Below are 25,655 nucleotides of genomic sequence, written 5' to 3' on the forward strand. Positions count from 1 at the left end.
TGGATGTTTACTCGATCGAATGTTACAGAGCCTATAAGTTCCTTTATTCATATTATTGTGATATCATTAGCCTTATAACAGAAAATCATCGAGATATTAGGCATTTATACTTTCTTAAAATCACCGATATAAAGATGTAACTTTTTTTTCTTTTCTTTTTCTTGTTTTGTTAAAAATTACATATTCAATTACAATTAATCGAGAGAAAGAGAAAGAGATCACAAAGAGGAACACAGAGAACAGGGGGAGGGTGATTAAAAGTATTAATTACTTATACTTCAGTCTCCATTGGTAAAGAGATTAAAAGTATAGTCAACGACGACACTTTAAAACTGGACAATTATTATACACAACTTTGAATAATTCACAAAGGGATAAAGGAGAGAAGATTGTGTATTCACAAACTTTGGCATTATCTTATTGCGGTGGGTATAATAATAATTGCAATTTTTCCTTCGTTATCTCAATATCATACAGATCGTCAGATGATGATAATAATAATAATAATAATAATAGCAATAATAATAATAATAATAATAATAATAGTAATAATAATAATAATAATAATAATATAATAAAATAAACTAGTTACACAAGTTATTTAATCATTACCTTTTATAATATATCTCGGTGAGGAGACTAGGATGTTAATGAAATCCACCGTCGATTCTTCCAGAGAATATTAAGATGATTATGTGAAGAAAAATGTATAATCAATATATATATATATATACCGATATACAGGTTATCTACAATAAAACGCCCTGTTTAGTTTTTGCATCAGAGTGTTTCACTATAGACACACTGTATATGTATATATGTAATGTCGTTTACACTGATATCGATTTAGTTAAGTGTATGAATGTATGTATGCGTGTATGTATATATGTTAGATGTTACTTTATTCGCGAATACATTTTTCCCAATAATATGTATACGAATAGCTGAAAAATGCGACGTGATTAAGATGAAAAGGCGTTAACATATTATTAGTCTCTTATGTATGTATGTGTATGTATGTGTGTGTCCTTTCTTATATTTTCATTTAATTCTCTCTATCTCTCTCAATGTTAGAATTCAATATAAATACTTCAGATGCTGCGATACGCATTTGTCTCTCTTTCTCTCATTGTTAAATACGTTATTATTGTAAATACTTATTATTATTATATTTATTGATTTTTTTTTTCTTTTCTTTTCTTTCTTTCTTTCTTTCTTTCTTTCTTTCTTCCTTCTTGAATATATCGAACATTGCTGCGGCATTAGTACCTATAATTAAGGCGTACGCAATATATATGTAAATATATGTGTTGTGTGTGTATATCTATATATATATATATATATATATATATATATATATATATATACAGAATGTGTACAATGAACATCCAAGTTTTGTTATAAAAAACAAAAGAAATTAGGACCTTTCATTTTAAACACCCTGTATATATATATATATACATATATAATATACACACCTGTACACATGTATACGCGTACGTAACTACACACTCATACATACACGTATACTTGTACATATATGATATATATTTATTAACTATTAGATACTGGCACGTGTAAAATCACTGTATTGATATCACTCCAGTATCATTTATCTCACTCATTTTTCCTCTTACTCTTATTTTCTCTCTCTCTCTCTCTCTCTCTCTCTCTCTCTCTCTCTCTCTTTCTCTCTCTACTAATTATGTATATACTGTGAACAAGAAGCTCGCAACGTTAAATATAGCTTCTTCGGATAAAACTCATATTCGTTTGCGCATTAAAGGAACATCGAACGTGTTTATAATAATCACAAATATGATCATTAAATCGTTAAGAGGAGGTTCTTGGATATGCTGATATTTCGCGATTTAAAAATAAATTACATACATCGTTTAATCATAGATTATTCTCATCTCGACTAAGTAAACTTTTTATCTTCTTCTTCTTCTTCTTCTTCTTCAACTTCTACATGAAATTATTTATATTCGATGCATCGTCCTATTTCTCTCCTTTTCTTTTTCGTTCACGGCTTCTTCTCTTCTCTTCTTTCATCTGTGTCAAATATCTTTTTCTTTCTCTTTTTATTTCCTCGCGTTTTTTATTCTCTTTCTCTCTCGTTTGATGACTAGAAACGCTCCCTTATTTTATTTTATTTTATTTTACTTTACTTTATTTTATTTTTTATTGTATTGTATTGTATTGTATTTGTATTTGTATTTGTATTTGTAATTGTAATTGTATTTGTATTTGTATTTTATTTTATTTTATTTCTTGTTTATTTGGTAAAAAAATTATATGCGAAAATGGAAAAGATTCAGTAGAAAAAATAAACTCACGCCCATAGGACGGTAGCGGCCCGTTCTACCTAAGCAAAAAGCTTTCAATGTGAGAATTCTTTTTCCCTTTTCCATTTCATCTCTTTTTCTTCAAAAGATCATTCAAAGCTAAACGATAAAATAATGTAAGAATCAATGTATCATAAATCTCATATGCCTCGAGATAAAACGGACCGTGCTATCGGCCACAGACGATTTTTCTTCTTTTCTTTTTCTTCGTCGTTCTCGTTTTCTTCCTTTTTCTTCTTCTTTTTGTATTTTTTTTTTCTTTTTCTTTTTTTCTTTTCTCTCGAGAAACTCACGAAGTAATACATAAGTTCTTGCGATGTGATGGGCGGAGTGACTGGTCGATGTGGGAGAAGATAATGATGATAATGATGATGATGATAATGATGATGATCGCAGATCGGATTTATATCTAAATCGAACAAGTTAATCGATATTATTATTATTTTTTATTATATATATATTATTTTATTATATTATTATTATTGTTGTTGTTATTATTATTATTATTATTAATTATTATTATGATTACTTGCGTATATCTTCAATTAGCTTGTTCGGCACTCTGAGCCTGCTTTTCGATCTTCCTCGCGAGTTCTGGACTCATGTGAGGATGTGGGAAAGGTAAAACTGGTTTTCGAAGAATTGTTGGCTTGACTTTGACCTGAGGCTTGAACGAAGATACTTGGCTACCACCCGTCAAATGCATATCCGCGAACTTAGCGACGATTTTTGGCGTTGATCTAGGTGGTAATGGCGAACGAAGCGCCAGAGAATCCGAGATTTGATTGGTACTGGCTGATCTTACAATCTCCTCCGTTCCTTCCATGTCGGCAGACTCCAAATGATCCGCTGTTTCAAGACGTTTCAATTTCGAACCTTCCGGATTAGTCTTGGTATTCTTTTTCAACGTACACTGATTCTGTTTAGCAAAACGTTCGGCAGCAGTACTCATGTCTGGTGATTCAGGACCACCTGTTGGTGAAGTTGCTGCTTCGGTGGTTCTAGTAGGTAAAACAATACTAGTTTCGTCGTCGGAACTACTTAAACTACTAGACGAAGCAGACTTTTTACTTGCGTCCTGTGCCGACAATGGTAAATCCATAACGAGATCAGGTGTTTGTTTCTGTCGCATTTCTCGAAATTCCTGTGAACTACGATAAGATTTGGAAGAAGTTGTAGTGGTGTTGCCACCTGGTGGTATAGGGGGATTTAATTGGGTTTGAGAGGTTGCTCTTCTTTGCCAGAGTTCTCGATTAGCTGAGAAAGTTGTTTGTTCGTGTTGTATATCCTCTTCAGTAGATTGTCCACCACTACCACCACCAGGAAAAGTACAACCATTGCTCGAGGAATTTTGAGAATTACATTGATTATGACTGTCCGAACCTGTTGTCACTGTCACCGTCACTGTTGACTCCCCTACACTTTGTGATTTCCAATGATGTTGTTTTCTACCAGCTCCTCGACTTTTCATCCCGCTTTCGTTACCTTGTCCACCACCTCCAATTCCTCCTCCAGCTTCTTCGGTTTCTTCCATCCGTTCTTGTGCAATCGTTGACAAATCAATCGAGTTCGACACTAGAAGATTTTCTGAAATGATCTCATTTTCAGGAGTCGATACTTTGGTCAACTTCACCGATGTTGTGGATTCCTGAAAATAATTTTAATCGAGTTAATCCAACGTTCTTTTCCTCTCTTCTTCTCTTTCTCTCTTAAAAATTTATCTTATTTCCCTTCTTTTCCTAACAGTGATTATTAATCAATCGATTTCTCATAATAGTTCCATATTATTCACCAGTTAAATACGATACTATTGACAAGATAGCGAACGATATTCAACGAAGCAGAAGAAAAGGGGATGCAATAATGATTAGCTTCGATGTTCGATAACGATTAATTTCAATGGAAAATTTCATTTTTCATGATTAAATAGTCGATGTAGTGTATTTAACGAAATTGAAGGAATGATCTACATGCACGTGTAAAAGGATATCCAGAGAAAGCATATATGCTGCTATGAGTGATCAATAATGAATGATGAATGATGAAGGATGAATGATAAATGATGAATGTAGTGCAATGAAATATTGTTTTAAAGCAGGATCAAAAAACTGCTCGTAAAACTGTTGGCTAAATGAGAGAGATGCTAAACGACACAAAACTACAAGCATCTATTCTAAGCGCATCGAATATGAGAATAGATACCTAGGGCTCTCCCTATCTTTCACCATGATGGATGTTGGTGGTGGTAGGATGTTAGCTGAAAGGGAGAGACACTTGCTGTTTTTTTTGTTTTTACTCACCTAATTGTAAAGAATATCCCATTGGAAAAGTAGATCCTCTCAGTCGAAGTGCAATTGAATCATCAAACTCCTTCAAAACCAAACGAATAAACAGAAAGAAGAAACACAAAACTACTAAACCACACAACAAAACACACTCTTTTCGTCAGCAGTTTTATCGAACAGTTTATACGTATATATAGATATATATATACACACATATATACATATATATATATATATATATATATACATACACATATATATATATCTGCTTTGTATTTTTCTCTCACACACTCTACGTATTTGCACACGATTTACTTTGTCGTCAACAATTAAAGGGCTGACGTTAAACGTATATCTGGAAAAACAGGAACCAACCCAACTATTAAATACATTCCAAATGTTGTCGAACGGAATAACAAAAGAGACAAATAAAAATGACATAATAACGTTGCACGATGCACTTTTGTATGCACAATGCACGTTCTCTCTCTCTCTCTCTCTATGTATGTATGTAATGTAGTATGTATACGATGCACGAAAAACAAAGGGCACAGGCGGCACAAAAGAGACAGAGACGAAGGCACATGCAGCAACGAACAGTGTATATATTTCTATTTTATATATTTACAAAATATATATATATACATATATATATATATGTATGTATGTATGCATGTATGTATGTATCGTACAAATGATGTATAGATCATATTTATCTATTATATATTTCTGATAAATTAAATCTTATATCTATCGATAACTTTATCAAGTTTTTTTCTGCCTTTCATTAAATCCCATTTCTTTTCAACAATTTGCCTTTCGACGAGTTTGAGAAAACAAAAAAAAAAAAAAAGAAAAAAGAGAAAGAGAAATGTATTATCCAAGAAACAGATAAACAAGAAAACAACAACCTTCTAATCTCAATCGATGTGAGAGTGAGTGAAGAAAAACTTTGGTCTCTTTCGTCTCGATCTTCTCGATAAGAAACGAAGCAATGCGTGTTTTCATGGATGCTGTGCATAGGCTGCGATAGGCTCGTGTTTTACGAATCATACGACGTATGTGCATTCAAGAAATAACAGAATCGCAGAAATATCATCGACGAACAATGCACTCGAAGGAGAGAAAGAGAAAAAGAATTCAAGAAAAAAAATATATATATAAAATAAAAAAAAATATACAAAGAAATATCAGGACAAATATTTCTAGTACGATAGCCATGCACTTGTGCCTAGAGCTTACGATCCATTTGTCTTTTACGTGTATGTGTTGTGCAAAACACGTACGCACGTACATGTAATAAAAAGAGACATACACAGTTATGACAAAAGCAGAGAAACCGATAACGAACAAGGAAACTAATTAGAGCTATTGTGTAGCTAAACGGTTGTTTCCAATACCTCTCGACTGATGATAGGTTGAGCCGAAGAGATGCAGGGCACATGTGTAACAACAGTTGCTGGTACGATACCACTGCTAGTACTATTATTTTCTCCCGACATCGTGTTCGTTGTAAGAGATATATCTGATACAGGAGTCGAAGACCATGCGTTCGACGTACCAGTTGAACTCATCATCAATGGTGAATTGTTGTTAGGTAGAACACTGTCCGCTGAACTGGAAGCTCTTCGTCTCATGGATTCTTCACTGGATGATTTCAATAATTCTTTCTCTCGTTCTTCATCTCTGTCAAACGAACGATATTAACTTCTAATCTATTATTTAAGATAAATGTTAACAAGACACAAAGCCTTACTTTATTTTCAACATGATATATTTATCAGGTATTAATCCTTCTCTGCCAGCTAATGAGCCTCGCCACCAGTCGTTGCTAACTTGTGTAAATAAAGTTAGAGTATCACCCTTTTTAAAGCTGAGTTCTCTCTCCGATCTAGCGTTGAAATCGAACTGTGCTGTTGCTTCCAAATTTTCTGATTCTGCATTTGAATGTTTTCTTATCAGATGTACGTGTGATCTTTATATATATTTACATTAATTTAGTACTGACCATCTTCCGATGGATAAACTTCAGAATCCATGTCCTCTTGAACCTGATCTGTTGGCGAGTCACCGACGTCCCTGATATTATAAGAGAAAAAAAAAACAGTATGAAGTCACCAACATTTTATCCAAGTAATATGTTAAATCTATAATAATATGTATACTAACGCGTCGTCTGGTTCTCTGCTGATGTATTTTTCATATTGAGTACCACCTATGTCTTCTGGAAATATTTCCTCGCAGAAGGTAATAATATTCTTGATCAATTCGTTCACTTGATTTTGATACTGAACTTGATCCTTATCCTCTGGGACAGGTACTAGAGTTGGACCAAAACAGATGGCTAAGTTGTAAGGATCCATCATATTTTCATCTGAGAATTCTGAAAGACTAGAGAACACAAAATGTTTGTAAATCATCTATGTGGTTCGAACAAGATTCAGACATTTTAATTTTGTTTCACTTACTGATTGAGGAAAGCAAAAAGATAACGCATTACTATCACCACTGGTCTTGGAAGACTTGCTATTAATTCCTTCATCTTGTTAACAAATTCTTGCTTCGATTCTAATTGTGCCAATTCCATAAGATGCTCAAAATAAATGATAGGGAACAATGGTTCTCTTAGTTCTCTCAAATAAAGCTTCAAGACACCAGCAACGCTATTAATATCGGAAGCATCTGTTACATCTGCCAAAGGATCTTCACCTCTTTCGAACCATTCTCTAAAGTTATTGATTTCCACCTGAGAACCGGATACTCGAAATATTCCTTGATGATGTAAGCCGTAAAGGTTGATAACCCTTATACAACTCTTCATGATCAAAGGTATTTCTTGATTCGTGCTTTCCAAATATTCCTCTAAAGAACCACCAAATAATTTTGGTTGGCCGTTCATCTGTAAACGTCCGATTCGTTTCCTACGTGCTTGTTTTTGTTTAGTAGTAGAAATGGATGGATTTGGACTAGCCGTAGAACCATCCAATAGACTTTGACGTATATATTCCTGCTTTGCGTCCAATCTGGCTATTCTTGATGTTCCAAGAAGGTACTCTCTGAATTTCTGCAAGTATATACGTTATAACGTGCGAATCAAATATGATCATAAATGATTCTTTTAAATTATTTATGATCTAAAAGTCATCTATATATCCGAATAAAGATATTTAAAAGAAATATATTCAATCTTACGGTAAGATAAAATTCTTCTGTCTCTTGTCTATCAGCTCTCAATTTAATCTGTAAAGTTTCCGGTGGTCTAGACGTTGGTACTGCATTTTCACCGAAATATCTCGAGCAGTCATAATCTTTGGCGGTTAACATTTCAAGGAGACTCGCCTCCGCCGTTTCTAAAGTCTTCCATACTTCCTCTGACTCCGTTCTAAGAGACGTAACCCTCTGTTGCAATTGAGTTAATCGCTGTTCCATTTCCAAGTGTAGCACCTTTTGTAATTCAGGCTCGGGAGTCTATATAACAAAATGAGAATAAAACTTCGTGAAAATCTTCGGCATGAGAGGAATAATCAAAATATAATAAAAGAATTTTTATACCTCGTCTCCACGTTGGCCTTGAAATTCAAACTTTTTAGGAATCATAAAAGCAGCATGATGAGATTCCAAGAACCTTTGCTTGTCCGCTCTCGAATCTAATGCACCCACGCATGCAGCCAATTGCTCTGCACCAGTTTGTAACGAACGTTGCCTACCCTCTTCCGCACTACAATGCATTAACAGTGCTCTAGCGATGCAATTGTGGAAGCCAAAGTCCATACACTGTAGAAAAGATTTTACAACTTTCGTATTAAACATTTCAATCTGTCAACGCATTATATCTATTCTTATCTTTATAACAAATACAATCTGTGCATTTATGAAATATTTATATAACTGAAATGTTTTCAAATAAATAAATATATAAAGATATATATAATAATTCATCATTTATTAAACTCACATCTATGAGATCTGACAGATCATCAACGAAATACTTGGTAATTGTCGTATTGGAAGCTTCCAAGCATAATATATACTCGTTTCTTGCTTTCAAAGCTTTCAATTTGGCTTCTTGATACTTGCTCTTTCTCTGAAACATCAAACCGATGTTAGAAATCTTAGATTAAAGAAGCTTGTAAATGTATTAAGATGTGATAACAATTTGTATAGGCTGAATAGTTTCTGTTTCTGTTTCTATTTCTATTTCTATCTCTCTCTCTCTCTCTCTCTCTCTCTCTCTCTCTCTCTCCTTCTTTCTTTTTTTTTTTTTAGATTATCGTTTCTACAACGATAGAATTACATATGGTATAGACGTAGATGAATAGAGGGGAGATAGAGAAAAGGTGGGGAGAGCCAGCACACATGCTGTTAATCCTTGTTTTTCTTCTCTCTTCCTTTCTCTATCCTACTCTTTCTAAACCGTTAGAACCATCTGTCTTATCGCTATGGTCACATTAAGAAAGAAAAAGAGGGAGAATTCTCTCATTTATTTTTCTAACCGGCAGCTTGCCTGGCTATTGCAAGAAAACGGTAGACACAAGTCGCTCGTTTTAAATCTTCGAGCATCTGCTAACACAGATCAACAAAGAGAGAAAGGGCGAGCAAGAGAGAGAGAGAAAGGGCGAGCGAGCAAGCGAGCGAAAGAGAAAGAGAGAGAGAGAGAGAGAGAGAGAGAGAGAGAGAGAGAGAGAGAGAGAGAGAAACATGGCTATTCTTCAACCTCTACATTTTTAATCTTTTTTTTTCATGATCTGTATACCATAACAAATTCATGATTTATAATACAGTGAGTAAAGAAAGATCTTAAAGATAAAGAACTTTTCTGATGGATCCCAATAAAGATTAAAAAGTCATGACAATAGACAATACATTTTAAATCTTTCATTTATAATCCATATATCACAACAAATTCATGGTTTATAATTTAATAAAGAGGAAATGAAAATCTAGAAAATAAAAAAGTTTTTTAATGAATCCCCATAAAGATTAAAAACTCATGACAATGGAAGATTAATAGTTAGAATATTTTCATCGATAACAAGATTCCTAGAGGTAGATGTTCTCAAGTACACTTGAGTTGTTTTCAAGCTTGTTGAATATGTAGACTAAGTAGAGAGGGGTCTGAAACTTGTAGTTACCTTGTTCACCTCTTTTTCGATGAGCTTGTACTTTTTGCTTCTAGCTAATTTTTCTGGTGGTGCATTAGCAACCTCTAGCTTACTACGCTGTTGCTCAGCTACACGTAACTTAGTTTCGGCTTGTCTTGACTCTGCTTGATAAGCCTGATAAGTCTTCATTGTTGTATGTAATTCGTGAAGAACTCTGAGTATTTCTTCGTGTGTTTCATAGCCAATCTCACGACACTTAAACATTTACATAATATATATATATGTGTGTGTGAATTATAAAAATTAGATAATTCAATTACTTGGTTAAATAAATGAGTAGATAAATAAATAAATAAATAAATGCTTACTCGTTTGTATATCCTTTGAACGTCTTCCATTACTTGATTAAGCCTACCGACAAGATGTGTGCTATAGACTTCTGAAAGGGCAGCATGATCTCTACTTAAAGATTTCGTCTCATTTACAAGCTGTTGCCAGCAAGCATAGCTGGAGAAAAGGGGCCACTGTTCACGTCTAAAAAAAAACCAAGGCTCAGATAACTACGAAAACATATTGGGAAGTCTACGTTAAAAGAATAAGGAAGTAAAAATGTTTTTGTCTTCTTCACAACAAATATTGATTTACTTATTATCTTAGCTTACTTTTGCTTTTGCTCCTTGTGTCTTAATTGTATACTCCTAGCCATTTTGTCAAGAGACTTGCTGTAATCCAACTCCAACTCTGCCCTTCTGCGAAAGAAGTCTTGCAGTTCGGCTACAAGGGCAACTTGTGCCTCCATCCTTACGTCGAGACATCTCAACTGTTCGTTCAGTTGCAGCCGTATATCTGCAGGAAAGAAAGAAAAAAGAAAGAAGATATGAGGTAGGGGAAAAAGAGTGTAGTAGTACGTTAATCGTTTCGGTCTACCGCAGGTTGCGGTGTATGTGTGCGTATGTGTGCGTTGGATGTGTTTCGAATTTCAAGAAAGAATCTGAAACTTTTCCAAAACTTATTTGTATTCCTAAAAATCTCTTCTTTCCTTTATTTGATAATTTTTTTACAACGATTACTTCGACCCTTTAACAATGTTTTATGTAATTCAAAATGATTGATAAGAAAATCCAAAATTTCTACAAATCTTTTAGATAGACTTGAAATTTCATTTCCATTAAATTAAAGAATAGAATACATATTAACAGTTTCTCTTTAAATCCAGACAGTTTAGAAAACGTAGAGAGAAACATCGTTCGAGTTTTATCGGCGACACGTCGCCTGGGACAATAACGCTTGCTTGGTTGAGAGAAGGGAGGACTGACGAGAACGAACGAAGGATAGGAAAGAGAGAAAAGTCGAAGAGAGGCGGGACAGAATAATAATGGCCATGAACGAAGAGGAACAAATGTCCTTTCCAAGATGGCTACACCTCCTTCCACCCCGAGATTCATTATTCTTTTTCCCCCCTTTACCCTTCATTTCTCTTCCTTTATATTCTAATCCTAGAAATATCTAAGTCTAGAAATACCAACTCCATTCTTTCCTTTTCCTACATTTTCACAAACAATTAAAACAACGTCTCTTTGTCTCTTCATTTCTCTTTTCTTTTCAAAATAAACGGCAGATATAAATGATTTATCTTACTTATCAAATCGTTGCAGCAAATATATATATATACTGGGTTGGCCAATAAGTAATATTAAAATCTGCAGTATTTTATATTTAATATTAAAAAAAACCAAATTTATATTCGATTGGAAAATTATATTTAAATTTAAATAAACTACACAGTATATATGCTAAATGTGTATACGTTTGTATTGTGTTGTTTATATACACATGATAATTTAATAAAATATAAATGAAGTCTAAAATCAAATTTAAATGAATTAATTAATGATTACATTAGATAATAATACTATAGTATTATAAGTTAAGTATAATTATAATAATAAAATGATAATATAATATAAATAAATAAATGACTAAATGTGTGTAATATATTACTAGTTGCATCCATATAAAACTTTCATCATTCAAATCAGCAACATAAGCGGATGACTAACCAACCCGATAGGGGTACCGTGTCGCGTTACACACACATATACAATTCATTTACCCTTATTTCGTGTGTCTCCCCGGCACCTATCCGGTCGTCGCCTACGAACACGTATATACTGTCGTGTTTTTGGCCTGGCGAGGGAGGACAGAGGTCAAAGATCTCGCCACAGTCTGTGCCCCTTCGAATGAATCACGCCCGGAAATATAAGCCGATCGATGTGCGGCTACTCTCTCTACTTACATTAGAAGAAGAAAAAAAGAAAAATACCGCCCCTTTGCGTTTTTACTCATCTTCCTCCATTATTTTTTAAGGATAGAAGAATACTAACATATTCGTTAAAATAAATCCAAACGAATATTGTAGATCTACATCCAAATGATTTTCAATTTTTTATTTTCTTTTAATCTTATTTTTCTTAATCATTTTATATATTTGTATATATTATTTATATTATTTTATTTATATTAATCATTATATATATATATATATTTATTACACAGACCACGCTAAAAGTTTTTAGATGGGCCGCAAAATCTTACGTGATTTTAAAAATCAATTATTTCTTTTATAAATACACGTATACATACGTGTATACACATTTACATATGTATGTAAGAAGAAGAAAAAGAGTTCGTTCTTTCGAACGAAAACGATAATTAGTAACACGTGAAAAGAATCGCTACGAGCCTAAACACACACGCATACACAATATACACTTCTTCTTTCAAACATACTCTCTATTTATAACTATACTTTATGTCTTAAGATCTTTATATATGTATCTCATATATACATAGAAAAAGAAAAAGAGAGGAGATCCTGGTCCACGTAAATGAATAATATTCTTTTTTATGTTACTCGATTTCATTTCAGTTTTTTTCTTTTCTTTTTCTTTTTCTTTTTCAACTTCATTATATATTCCTTTTATTCAAATTTTTCAATATCTTCTTTATATATACAATTAAAAATAATTTTGTTATAAAACGATCGAAACGAAAAAAAGAGTAAGAGATATAGAAAGAGACAAATAGAAAGATTCTCATTCCATCATAATCATTTATGTGATAAAGATTTATTTCGATTTGTTCAATTCTTAGAGAAAAAAAATCTTTAAAAAAGATCGATTGCATAGATTTCTACATGTCGTTAACCGAGGATAAATTTAAACAACACATTATCATTGACTCTTCGAAGCCCTATCGGAGATGATTATTCATGGCTGAGGAAGTCTCGCTTTGTTATACAGAAAGAGAGAGAAAGAGAGAGAGAGAGGAGGTGAAGAGGGTGGAAAGTTTCCAGTTTCACGGAGCACAGCTTCCAATGATGCACATTGATCCGAAAGGAGGCCGCGGCTAGCTTTGAACGATTTTCTCGTGGCAACGAACGCTAAATCTTCTATCGAAGCAAGAACAAAAAAAAAGAAAAGAAAATAATGAGAGTGAAAAAGAAAAAGCCGTTCATGGTGATGCGACGATGGTAGTCCTTAATGTGTTTTCAATCTATCACCCACCACCCACCCTCCACCCCCTCACTCCCGATTGCTTTTTTTATTCAATTAACCCAACTTTCATCTCTTTTTTACTTCAATGATTCCCCTCTTAAGACTTCTACTTTTTCTAATTATTAACCCTCTCTTCTAAATAATCATTCTGTTTCATTAAATTATTATATATGTTTTATCTCTTAGACAATGATCTCTAGTTCTAGTTTTTTTTTTCATCTGTATGTTTAGATTTAATTAATAAGATTCAAATTTATTAACAGATTAAATCGCGTAATTGTTTTTGGATATATGTATTTGGTGTATTTGTATGTATGCATACAACGTAAAGGATGAGTGAGAAGTTTCTAGATAACTTAAAAAGATTAATTATTCTTTTACGAGACTTTTTAGCCTCGTAGTTATGCTTATAATTTTATAAGCTAGATTTGTAGTTTTATAATCTGAAAATAAAATTAGCCTACAAAGTCTTAAAGAAGAGTAATTGATTTGTAAAAATTACTTAGGAACTTTGGACCTACCCTGTATTATTCTAAATAATTTAACACGACTCTCTAATCGCCAGGTCGATCGTTAGATTTCTATATAATAGAAAAATATAAAGATAACAAAAAAAATTTAGAGATAAATACGGTTTACCTTTCGTCCAGACTTCCCATTCCTGTCGTCCACTGAGTTTGAACATTTTCTAAGCCTTCTTTTATTAACTAACATTGGCACATGCCACAAATTTATCTTTGTTTTATTTTAATTATACTTTGCCATTAGGCATAGACTTTGTCTAATCTCTAAACATATTTTTTGTTTTAATTACATTATCGCATATGTGTGTTTAGCAATAATGATCAATAGGAATATCAACAAAAAATTTTTATCAATGTTTGTAAATTAAAAAAAAAAAAATTATTATTTATCCAACACGTTAAAAAAACATCCGATAATAATACATAAAGTTTTATATATATATATGTATATGTATGTATTTATATTATATACCTCATCTTCTTTGTACATAAGAAACTTTGATCTTTCTGTGTGTCGCACTAATCGTATCGTCTTTTCAAAGTAAGCCTGATCGCATTTACGGGACACTCGGTATTATGTAAACGTTAGCGATTAACTATACTGCAGGCATACGACCGCAGATATACATAGTAGCTTTACCGGAAAAGGAAGTCATACTTGTATTATGTATATACATATGTACATACATACATCAAAAGTTGTAAAACAATACCAATAAATTGGCAAAAAAACAATCTCTTTTTTTTCGAATAATTAACGTTTAATATATAATTCACCTAATTAGAACTAAGTCACTATTTCTGCAAGTAAATACACGACGGTGACTCACTTTGTGTACGTATGTATGTGTATGTGCGCGCACGCATGCTTGTCTTATTGTCGTGTGCGTGTGCAAGAATGGAAAAGTCAATGCAGAGTCAATGAGCGAACGATACAGAATCTATATAATCAACATGAGATCAGAATTGATTAGAACAATCGTCGAAATCAAAAAAATAAGTATGTATAAAAAAATAGAAACAAACAACGACAAAAAAAAATTAGAAAATTAAACGACACTGTTACAAACTAGTTATATATGTAATGTTTAGAAAGATGATTAGATTAGGATCGATTGGAACAATTTAAAAAAAAAAAAAAGAAACAAGAAAAGAATAATATAAATAAATTAAACTAAGCGACGCACACAACGACACTGTTTCGAACTACTTATATAGATAATGTTTAGAACAATGATTAGATTAGGATCGATTAGAACAATTGTTTAAAAGAAAACAAAGGGGAACACAGTATAAATATAGATTAAACTTAAAAGACACAACACACTATTTCAAATTACGTAACGCGTTTAGAAAGAAATAAATTAGAACTGGATTTGAAAAAAAATGATGAAAATGATAAAATAATAAAGAAATGAAAAGAAAACATATGAGAACTCGCGATTGAGAGAAACACGTTCGATAACGACAAGAGGGGCTCGACAAACTGACGAAGAGCGCGAGTTGTGTGTCGCTGCGTTTGCTCTCCGTTGCGTTGCTTTGACCGTCGTTAAATTAACCACAATTACTGGCGCGTCGTACGCTAGCTAGCCGCGCCACCGCCACCACCACCACCACCACCACCATCACCATCACCATCACCATCAACCATCACCATCATCATCACCATCACCATCAACATACACCGCCTCTGCTTATGCGAAAGACCGATAGCGATGCCATCGACGTCCGTCCCTATCTGAGAGCTTCTAACTTGTAAGATACCAATGTACTCCTTTATATTTCTTTTCTCTCTTACGTATAAGCTTGTTAACTAATTGTTTTCACATGTTAATCATGATTATCTTTCTAACGATAAGTATAGAAATGTGTAACAATTATATCACAGCGAGTTTTTTAATATTTGAAGTTTCTCTTTCTCTTTCTTTTTCAGATATCTAGCAAACTCTTTTATTGTAATGAAGAATAGTGAGCGTAAAATTTTAGCAGATGATTTTAAAAAGCAATATATTCTTTTTTTTACAGACTTATTTCAGACATCAGGATTTTCTATTTTGTGCGTGTTAAGCGTACCTTGACGGTAGTCAATTGATATGCGACACACCGTTTCTCTATCGACTTCCTTCCTGCGCGAATCGAAGGGAAGCGCGACGAGTAGATATTACGTCGACTCATTTTTCGTTATCTCTCGAATAACTAACTGTGTCATGATCTCGAGTATTCGTTCGCTTAACATCCAAGTCATCCGATGGATCACTTATATTTTTTTTCTTGTTCTTTTTTGCAAAACGTGATAATCATGTCGGACAAAAAAAGAGATAGAGATCTTTATATACGACTTATTATTGTTATTATTGTTGTTATTGTGCTTTCTAATCTATTCTTCTTCTAAGCTGAGATTTATCGATCACGTATTTTCTTCACTACCAAATCGATTCTGATATCATCTTATTTTTCTACGACTTTGGTCGAATTTTAATTATAAATTTTTTCTAACTATCATTTCTCTTTAAGAATATCTCTCTATACGTATCAAATACGTAAAAAAAAGTCGAGAAAAAGAGATACCATTTTCAGGGTTAAACACGTTAGATCAGATTACTAAGTGGCTCAAGTCTCCCAAGTGAGATTTCTTTCATTAAACTTCTTCCTCTTCTTAAAAATCCTTAAAAGATCAAAGAGAAGTATACGAAGAACATTCTGTTATAAACATCAATTATATACATAGATTTTCAAATCCACTGAAAATCTAAATTCAGATCCAAAAAAACTTTCTAGATTAGTCAAAAATTGTTAAGTAATTGTAAAAATCAATTACTCTTTTTCATCTAAGAACTTTATTAGCACACTATAAAAAAAAATACATAAATAAAAAGAAAAAAAGAAAAAGGAAAATAGAATATTCAGTGAACATTTAAATGGCAACAAATTCTATCTCATCTTCCAATTGGACCGATAAGAATGAACTTAGATTAGGTCGATCGTTGATTCTTCAACATTGTTACGTCAGAGAGACGTGACATTCGTGAAAACTATTAATAGTACATACACAGTATATACCACGTGTATATATATATATATATATATATATATATATATATACACACGTGTTGTTTTTGCTAGAGTAGTCTTCTTAGTAATCTTAGATTTAACTTTAGAAACGAAAAAAGTAATAGTAAAACGCGAGTATATAAGTCGATCTTTCGATTCTCTTCCCCCCCCCCCCCATTCTCTCACTCTCTCTCTCCCTCTCTCGACCTCGACACGAGAGGCTAACGCCTATCATTTCGCGTTATTAACCTCACCCACGCAAAAAGACCTCGGGACAAAATTGAAAGACTTCCTGTGCGTTTGAATTGCACATTCGCGTACATTGCGTATAAAAGAGCTAAGCACGTTTTTATCGGTCGGTAAAACAGAGCCGGGTAGAAGAAAAAAAAAAAGAGAGAAAATGAAACAAAATTATTTCTTCCATAATTTTGTTGACAAACTTTAAAATCGTACGTGAACAATGTATATTCTTTGATATAAATAAACTCCTTTATACAGGACGCTGTTGGAAAATTCTTAGGTGGGGCCAAAAGTCTTTAAGTGATTTTAAAAATCAATTATTCTTTCTTGAGACTTTTTAGATTCTTCATTAGCCTTGTAATTGTACAAGCTAGGCTTGTCATTTTACGATTTGAAAAAAGAAATAATTTAAAAAGTATCAAAAGAGAGTGATTAATTTTTAAAATCATCTAACTTTTAAAATCAACTAAGCTTTTGAACACCGCCCTGTTATTTTCTTCCTCAAGATTTTAGATATCAAAGGATAAATCTAAAAAAAATTTCGAGATCAAAAAGAAAAAAGAGACAATACTAAATGTGTATATATATATATATATATATACATACACATATACATATACATATACATATACATATGTTCTTTTTTCTCCACATAGTATATATATAATATACCTGGGAAAACATCCTTGGTGTCTGGACTGTAAGGATGAATCCATCCGTTCCTTTGTTGTATGATGCACTGGAACATGTTGATGGTATATTGAAGAGAAAGAGAGGGAGATATAGATATTAGAGTGAGATAAAAAACGATAAACGTTTTATGTTCCTTTGCGCTTGTTGAATTATCGTTAGAAATACTTGCACTTCACCACCATTCTTGATCCCGAATAATCATCTCACATATAAAGAAAGAAAGAGAGAGAAAAAAGAAAAAGAAGAAGAAGAAGAAGAAGAAGAAGAGGAAGAAGATTGATAGCTCAGAAAGCTATCAATAATTAGAAGCACACGTAACTTTCACATTTTGTTGTCGAATTCTGCTCCTGCGATAAAACAACGACGACGATCTTCGAAAGATGATGCTTGACAATTAGACATCTTGTTAAAGATATAATAATCGTGATAATGTTTAAATATAATTATATCTTCTTCCGATATATAACGTTCATATTAAATGGTAGGGGATGATCCTTGACACAAGGTGGTGGTGTCCTCTTTTAAGCTTCCTCTTGAGATAATATCTTCTATCATCGTAGATCCATGACGATCAAATCCTTCTTGATACTGGTATGATAGATAACTATTTGAAGTGATGTATGGTGACACAGACACGGTATATATAAACATATACCAATATATTTTTCAAAACACTGATCTTCGAGGGAGTTCAACTGACGAATAGGATAACAAAGTAATAGTAATAATAATTATTATTATTCTAATAATAATAATAATAATAATAATTTGATAATATCGTTGATAATAATAATAAAACGACGACGAGACGAGATTGCCGATACTCCTTGGGATCCTGGGAACAGCAAGAGAGTCAGAGTTGGAATCAAAATTGGAGGCAGAGAGAGAGGCAGAGGCAGAAGCGGAGGCGGAGACGGAGGAGAGAGGAGAGAGGGTGGTTGGACGGGCTGCTGGGATCGAACTAGATGGCTCGTCGCCAGGCAACCGGCTTCTCTTTCTCTTTCTCTCTTTCTCCCTGATGCCCCTCCCCCGTTAGGTCCCTCTTTATATCTCTATCTCTCTCTTTCTCTCTCTGTCGACTCCCTGTCGACTCTCTCGTAGGTTTCTTTCTCCCCTCCAAACGGCAGTATTACTCTCTGCGCACCGGTTCCTATACTCTCCAGAGAACACCCTCTCTCGTACAGCTTCCTCTTGGATATGAAAGGATTCTTTCTCTCTCTCTCTCTCTCTCTATCTCTTTCTCGCTCAAACGTCAACCATGTTGGATAATTTTTCTCTTTCTGTTGTGTATATTCCTTCTTAGTTCGAAATTTTTCGATGATTATTATATAATTATTAGGTACTTGATAAACCTGACTCCATGACATTTATACTTATTCTTCTGATATATTATATACTTGTATATATATATATATATATATATATATATATATATATATATAAGGTATTTATATTAAACTTGAACCATATTGGATGTTCCTTATATTTCTTTTCAATTCGAAATTGATCAATTATCTTGATAAACTTGGCTTTCACCACTTACATACTAATCTTCTTATATATCCAGGTATATTTATACATAATATATGTACATACACAGATTTAATGGATTGGAGGAATTTATATATATATCCAATATATTTTTCCTGGAACCAAAAGAAGATGTTGAAGAGGAGACTTCTCCTAGGAGACGTGCAGCAGTTCAGAGAGATGGTGTTACACTGACTGACACGAGTAGAGTTAGCGAGCGTGTCGCCCGCGTACAGAGAAAAATAATTCACTAGAGAGATGAAGAGTGAGTGAGAGAGATAAAGAGAAAAAGAGATGGAGGTATGAAAGAGAGTAGGGGAATCAATGGACGCACAACTCGTACTCGAAGCACTCTCTGCTGGTTGTCCTCTCTACGCGCCGGTGAACTCTTCTCCCACCGTAGTGTGTTCTATATATGCAGAGTGTTCAACCCTCGAAGCGTGACCATGACTGTGACTCTGACCGACTAGTGTGCAAGTCAACCTGTGTTCTCTCTCTTTCTCTCTCTCTCTCTCTTTCTCTCTCTCTCTTTCGACCGATACATTTAGTAAACCCCCACTTTGGATTTAGTTCTGTGTTGCTATTTCATTAGTATTATTTCTATCTTTAATGATAATATAATCATAATTCAATAATCATATAATATATAAATTAATTTTATATTTGTGTTATTAATTTCACCAAAAATATCATGTCTCTCTCTATATCTCGAGAGTGATACATTAGATAAACTCCCACTTCGTGTTGTTGTTTCATTACTGCTATCTCTATCTCTCTCAAAGATTGCATAATGCACGAACGAAAACTACAGTCTTGTATTATTAATAATAACCTTGTTAATCGATATTTCTGCCCCTTTGTGTCTCTCTTTTTCATAATAATTACATAACGTAGGATTTAATAACGATTTTCATTGATCGATTAAATTCAATGTATGTAATCTTCTCGATAAACTATAACTTCCTATCTCTCTTTCAATAATTCCATAACTATGAATTAATTCTTATCACACTCCAGTATAATATACTGATATATTCAACCAAATTTTTATTTTATTTTCAGTATTGTCTTTAGGTAACTTTTATATAAACAGTTTTACTATAATAAACAAATATTTTATATAAAAATAATGTGGCAAGTTAAAATTCACAGAATTATGTTTAATAAACACAGAACTAAAATTGTGTATTATGTATTTTGCCAGTAAAAAGAAAGAAACTCTAAGAATATTTATATAAGCATATTTGCTATAATAAATGATACGTGGCACGTTAAAATTTACTTAATTTCTTCAAAATTCGTTGGCAAATATATTACAATATTTTTCAAGTGATTGATAAAAATTAATTTTAAGATTATGATATCGAGCATTAATCATCTGACCAATGTTATCTTCCTCTCTCTCTCTCTCTCTCTCTCTCTCTCTCTTATAAACGTTTGATAAAATTCGTGTCGGTATACGTTTGATATAAAGAGATTACGTATAAATGAAATCCATTGATCCGTTTAGGAAGCTTAATCAGGATGAAAGTTTCGTTAGAAAGAACGTTAGCCAGAAACTCGGTGGTAGAAAGCAGCAGTTATTTCCGACGTGGGATTTCCGGAGGAACTCTTCTTTGGCTTTTTCTTTTTATGTATATACGCCCACATTGAAGAAATCGCGTGTACCAGAAACGGAAGCGCAACGTGTGCTTTATATACCGTGTTCTGCTTCTTCTTTCTTCCCTTTATTCACCGACCACCCGGTATTGGGGTTGCGTATATATATATGTATATATATCCTTCGAGCTTTTCTTTCTTCCCTATCCTATAAGATATTTTACGATTCATTGGTATCGTATTTTTTATCATTTACTATATATCTAATACCGATGAGTATCCATTATCGATGTTTTTATAAAATGCTCAAAAAAAAAACTATTATATATTATTATTAATTTTTCTCTGTTAATAATAGAAGAAACTTGGAAAAAGAAAGAAAAGAAATTTAAGATCACAATAATAAATGTCATTTTCTCGTTATCACGTGAATCCCCCCCCCCCTCTCTCTCTCTCTCTCTTTTTCTAAAACAATTAGATCTAATTAAACGTTAGAAATAAAAATTTCACGAAATTGAATAACAGTAAACAATAATATATAATGATAATAAATTTAAAAACAATTATCTAACGAATATCGTTATTACCAGGTACTTTGAGAGATCGTTTCATGTGAATAACGGTATAATGATCGGATGAGAAACCCTCTTCTCTTCTCTAGACGCAACGTAATAAGATTTTCCATCTTTTTCTTCTCATCGAGGGCGTGGCGTTCATTCGCCGGCATAGCCAATGTTACGACTACTTCTTTACCTCTTGTTACACTGCATGTATTTAATACATCGAGAGCATATGTAAACTTTTGTTGAATTAATGACAGTAGTTATTGCTTTTGTTGGAGTCGAATATTAAAAATGATAGAGGTTAGGATTTATGATCGAAATTCTTTTCGACAAAATCCGGTAAAATTCGGTAAAGGTCGATAACGTTCGCCAAAGGTCGATAAAATTCGATAAAAGTCGATGAAATTCGACAAAGGTCGACAAACTTCGACAAAATTCGGTAAAATGCGGATGTAGATCTAACGGAAAAATATTGCGATGGTCGGGAAAGCAAAGCATGCCAAGAAAAAAAAAAGAGATGGTCAATAGTCGTCTTTTTGAATTCTCTGCAGTAAGGAATCGTGTATAATAGGAAAAAGAGAGAGAGAGAGAATTGCCGTTGTTTCTTTTTTCAAGAAGTGCTTATCTTGTATGTGTAAAAATATCTTTTCTGAGAGGACAGGAAGCATCTTTTATTTTCTCCCCTTTTCAAAAGTCTCGTATGCAATGCATGCATATATATATATATATATATATATATATATGCATGAAAAGAAAACATTTTAACATTTTTGATAGAATGGATAAAAAAAAAAGAAAGAAAAAGAAAAACAATTTGGCAGAGGGTACCGTTGATTCTGGCGACGGCACTACCTGTTTGTGCGAGGTGCATAACCGCGTACTTGCGAGAACTAGCCGTTAGAGAGAGAAAGATCGATATTGGACAGGGAGAGACGCGCACGCATGCACACACGCACGTGTATTCTCACGCATACTCTCTCTCTCTCTCTTTTCTTTCTCTTCTCTCTCTCTCTCTTTCTCTCTCTCTCTCTCTCTCTCTCTCTCTCTCTCTCTTCTTTCTCTTCTCTCTCTCTCTTTCTCTCTCTCTGTCTGTCTGTCTGTCTGTCTCTCTCACGTGAGAGAAGCAAGCTGTTCCTAAGAAAAGGTAAAACGTACAGCCGATGCGAGTTATTTTCCGAGATAATCGTTTCTCTCTTGTGTGTGAATAAATAGCAAAAGAGAATCAAAGCTTAGAAAGAGAGAGGGAGAGAGAAAGAGATAGGGAGGGAGAGAGAGCTTTTAATCGTTTTATCGACTAATTTCATTCAAGCGTGAAAGAGTAAAGGTAGCTTCGAGAAAAGACGATATAAAAAAAGAAAAAATGAAAAGAAGAAAACAGAAATAATATATGTTGCACAAAAGAATTCACCCGAATAATGTCAACAATAATAGTAATAATATAAAATAATGATGATGATGATGATAATAATAATAACAATAACAATAATAATAATAATAATAATAATAATAATAATAATAATAATAATAATAATAATAATAATAATAATAATAATAGTCCTTTAGTAGATGTTAGACTAGGGGTTCTCAACGTAATACGTACATGTACCCCTAAGGGTACACATTTCCAGGGGGTACGTGAGGTATAAAAGATTGAGAATCACTGTTTTAGAAACGATAGAAACCGGAAATGTATATTTTGCTTCCGGGAATAAAGATAAATATATTACAAGTATATAGGTAAGAAAGAAAGAAAGAAAGAAAGGAGAGAGGTATGTATATACATATATCGAAGTTGAAAAGAAGGCGAGGCGGTTAGGTTGGCAGGGCTATCCTGCTGCTGCTGCTGCTGCTGCTGCAACAGCAGTAACAGCAGCAACAGCAGCAGCCTTCGTTTCTCGTATGCACCACCGACATTCCTCGAGAACGGTTATAACTGTCGATTGCCTCCTCTCTCACCATTGACTAGTATATTACTACTTACATTACTATTACTGGGATAGCCAGCCAGCCAGCCTACGTTCTTTTCTTTGCCAATTTGATATTGTATAAAAGATTTGTGTTAATTCGAAAGTTACTATTATTATAATTATCATTATTATTGTTATTGTGTTGTTACTATTATTATTATTATTAATGTACGTATGTGCATCGAGTAAGATATGAAATTTTTTGCTTACAATTCTTTCAAAGTAACAAGGAAAGTCTATACACGTGCAGATACACAACTACATAAATTTTCTTATGACGTATACGTGCGTGTGTACGACGAGATAGAAGATAGATTTTCTAACAATCGTTCGAAAATAACACGCATATATACGCACAGATTAACATACAGAAATTTGATTCTGACTTTTAAGACCATTAGTCGATATATTGATTTAACTTAATAATCGTGAGAAATTGTTATTTCTAAATAACGATATTACTGTGAGGTTACATTCCAGGGAACATTTTCCAAGGTCTCTCTCTTTCTCTCTCTCTCTCTCTCTCTCTCTCTCTCTCTGTCTCTTTCTCTCTCTGTCTATCTATCTTTCGCAAGCCTCTAAAATACATACTCGCATGTATGCGTCCGTGTATATGAGATGCATCGTGCGCGTGGAAGAGTGCGCACGCAATGTTTCGCGCGGTTCAAGTAAACGAATCCATGTTTCGAAATAAACGATAAAATATATATCTTTGTCGATGGGAAGACAACGAACGAAAATGCCTCGTGTTTCTTTTCGTTCGAGATGAATATACACGACGTACGACGAGAAGAATAATAATTACGAAAGAAAAAAAAATGGCAGAAGGGGAGAATGCAAAAGAGAAGAAAGAAAAATGAAAAAAAAAACTAGAGAAAAGACAAGAAAAGAAAGAAAAATATCAAAAGAGGGAAAGATGAGAAGGACAAAGAATGGAAGAATAAGGATGGAAGGGACGACAAAGAATAAGAAGGTTGTGTATACCGCCAATAGAGAAAAGGACGCCGTTGATTTATTTATTTTTTTTTAATAAAAAAAAAAAAAAAGAAAAAGAAAAGGAACGAATTTCGTGCTCATTAAAATAGAGACAGAGAATAAAAAAAGAAGTAAAAAGAAAAAAAAGGGGGGAACTTACTGTTAAAAACGAGTAATTTCCTAGTTGATCCAAGTCTTTTGATGGGCGATTTGACACCGTCGATTTCTTCCTCGTCCATTATCGTAAAGCGAATCCCACGTTTTCGATATCAGCTTTGTGTTCCTTCTCGTAGTGAACGTCGTCGCCGTCGTTCGTCGTCGTGGTCGTCGTGGTCGGCGTCGCGGCGCGTCGGCTGGCGTCGCGTCGCCTCGTCCTCGGAGTTTCTCGATCAAGGCTAAGGGCAAGAGGATCAGAAGAGGTTGACGAAAGAGAGAGAGAGAGAGAGAGAGAGAGAGAGAGAGAGAGAGAGAGGAGAGGGAGGGTTGAGAGGTGAAAGGGGAGTATAGTAGTAGTAATATCGTGCACCTCCGCGTGCGTACCTGCGCGCGGTTGGGCGCACGCGCGCACTAGCACTCGCACTCGTCTCGGCACACGGTTCGTTCGTTCGTTTACGAGGACACTTTTCGAAGCGTTAAGGCGCGCTCAAGAAAATAACGTTTATTCACCGCTATCAAATTATATAATACATAACTTTTATATCCTATTGGAATTTCGAACGTGTATGTACCACACTAAGAGACCAATTCGTTTTTTTTTCCATTTAATACATATGTATAAACGTATACTACAACGACGCTTGCTCGATCAGCGTCCGTTTCCTTTCGTAAAGAGAAAGGTACGAGACTACGTTCGCTTTGCCTTTCGAAAGATGAAACCAAACTAAGGTCTCTCTCTCTCTCTCTCTCTTTCTCTCTTTCGCTCGTACGAAGGAGAACGCTACCTTAATCGTTTCAACGATGCTGAGAAACTAACTCGTGCCACTTGCTTCGACGATTCGTTGTCGTCTCTACTCCGGCGGGAGAGCGTGTACCTATGTGTGTGTAAGAGAGAGAGAAAGACAGAGAGAGAGAGAGAGAGGAACTGGAGGGAGCACACGCTACGGTCGATCGGTCGCTCGAGCCTTCGTTCGCCCTACTGCCGCTCCTTTTCTTATTCTCTGTTCTATCCTCTCACTCACTCACTCTCTCTCTCTCTCTCTCTCTCTCTCTCTTTCTCACTCT

The 25,655-nt window shown here is 33.9% G+C and overlaps 1 protein-coding gene across 5 annotated transcripts; it reads right to left on the reverse strand.

Moving 5' to 3' along the window:
* Positions 1 to 22: 22 nt before the first annotated feature.
* On the reverse strand, positions 23 to 25,570 carry LOC127070042 (SLIT-ROBO Rho GTPase-activating protein 1-like). Of its 5 annotated transcripts, XM_051007838.1 has the most exons (15): positions 24,975 to 25,318; positions 24,595 to 24,829; positions 10,398 to 10,581; positions 10,104 to 10,269; positions 9,766 to 9,990; positions 8,589 to 8,717; positions 8,186 to 8,407; positions 7,826 to 8,101; positions 7,102 to 7,697; positions 6,803 to 7,024; positions 6,642 to 6,712; positions 6,390 to 6,570; positions 6,034 to 6,319; positions 2,878 to 3,996; positions 23 to 2,757 (listed from the first exon to the last, which is right to left on the reverse strand). In XM_051007838.1, the coding sequence occupies exons 2-14, from the start codon at positions 24,671 to 24,673 to the stop codon at positions 2,890 to 2,892; spliced, it is 3,744 nt and encodes a 1,247-aa protein (XP_050863795.1). In that variant the 5' UTR covers positions 24,674 to 24,829; positions 24,975 to 25,318; the 3' UTR covers positions 23 to 2,757; positions 2,878 to 2,889. The 5 variants fall into 5 exon arrangements, with proteins under 5 accessions (XP_050863795.1, XP_050863793.1, XP_050863794.1 ...); XM_051007836.1 differs by lacking the exon at positions 24,975 to 25,318 and adding an exon at positions 25,376 to 25,570 and having other exon boundaries at positions 23 to 3,996; XM_051007837.1 differs by having other exon boundaries at positions 23 to 3,996; positions 24,961 to 24,978.
* Between the last annotated feature and the right edge of the window lie 85 nt (positions 25,571 to 25,655).

The sequence above is a fragment of the Vespula vulgaris genome, chromosome 17 (assembly GCF_905475345.1).
Source record: "Vespula vulgaris chromosome 17, iyVesVulg1.1, whole genome shotgun sequence".
Lineage (NCBI taxonomy): Eukaryota > Metazoa > Arthropoda > Insecta > Hymenoptera > Vespidae > Vespula > Vespula vulgaris.

Bases quoted from the DNA above. Each gene is read 5' to 3' on its own strand.
- LOC127070042 (XM_051007836.1), bottom strand. From the start codon at position 24,673: ATGGACGAGGAAGAAATCGACGGTGTCAAATCGCCCATCAAAAGACTT. The intron at 10,270-10,397 runs GTAAGCTAAGAT...GTTTTTTTTTAG, and splicing joins CACAAGGAGCAAAAGCAAAA to ACGTGAACAGTGGCCCCTTT. The intron at 6,320-6,389 runs GTAAGGCTTTGT...TTCGTTTGACAG, and splicing joins TATATCATGTTGAAAATAAA to AGATGAAGAACGAGAGAAAG.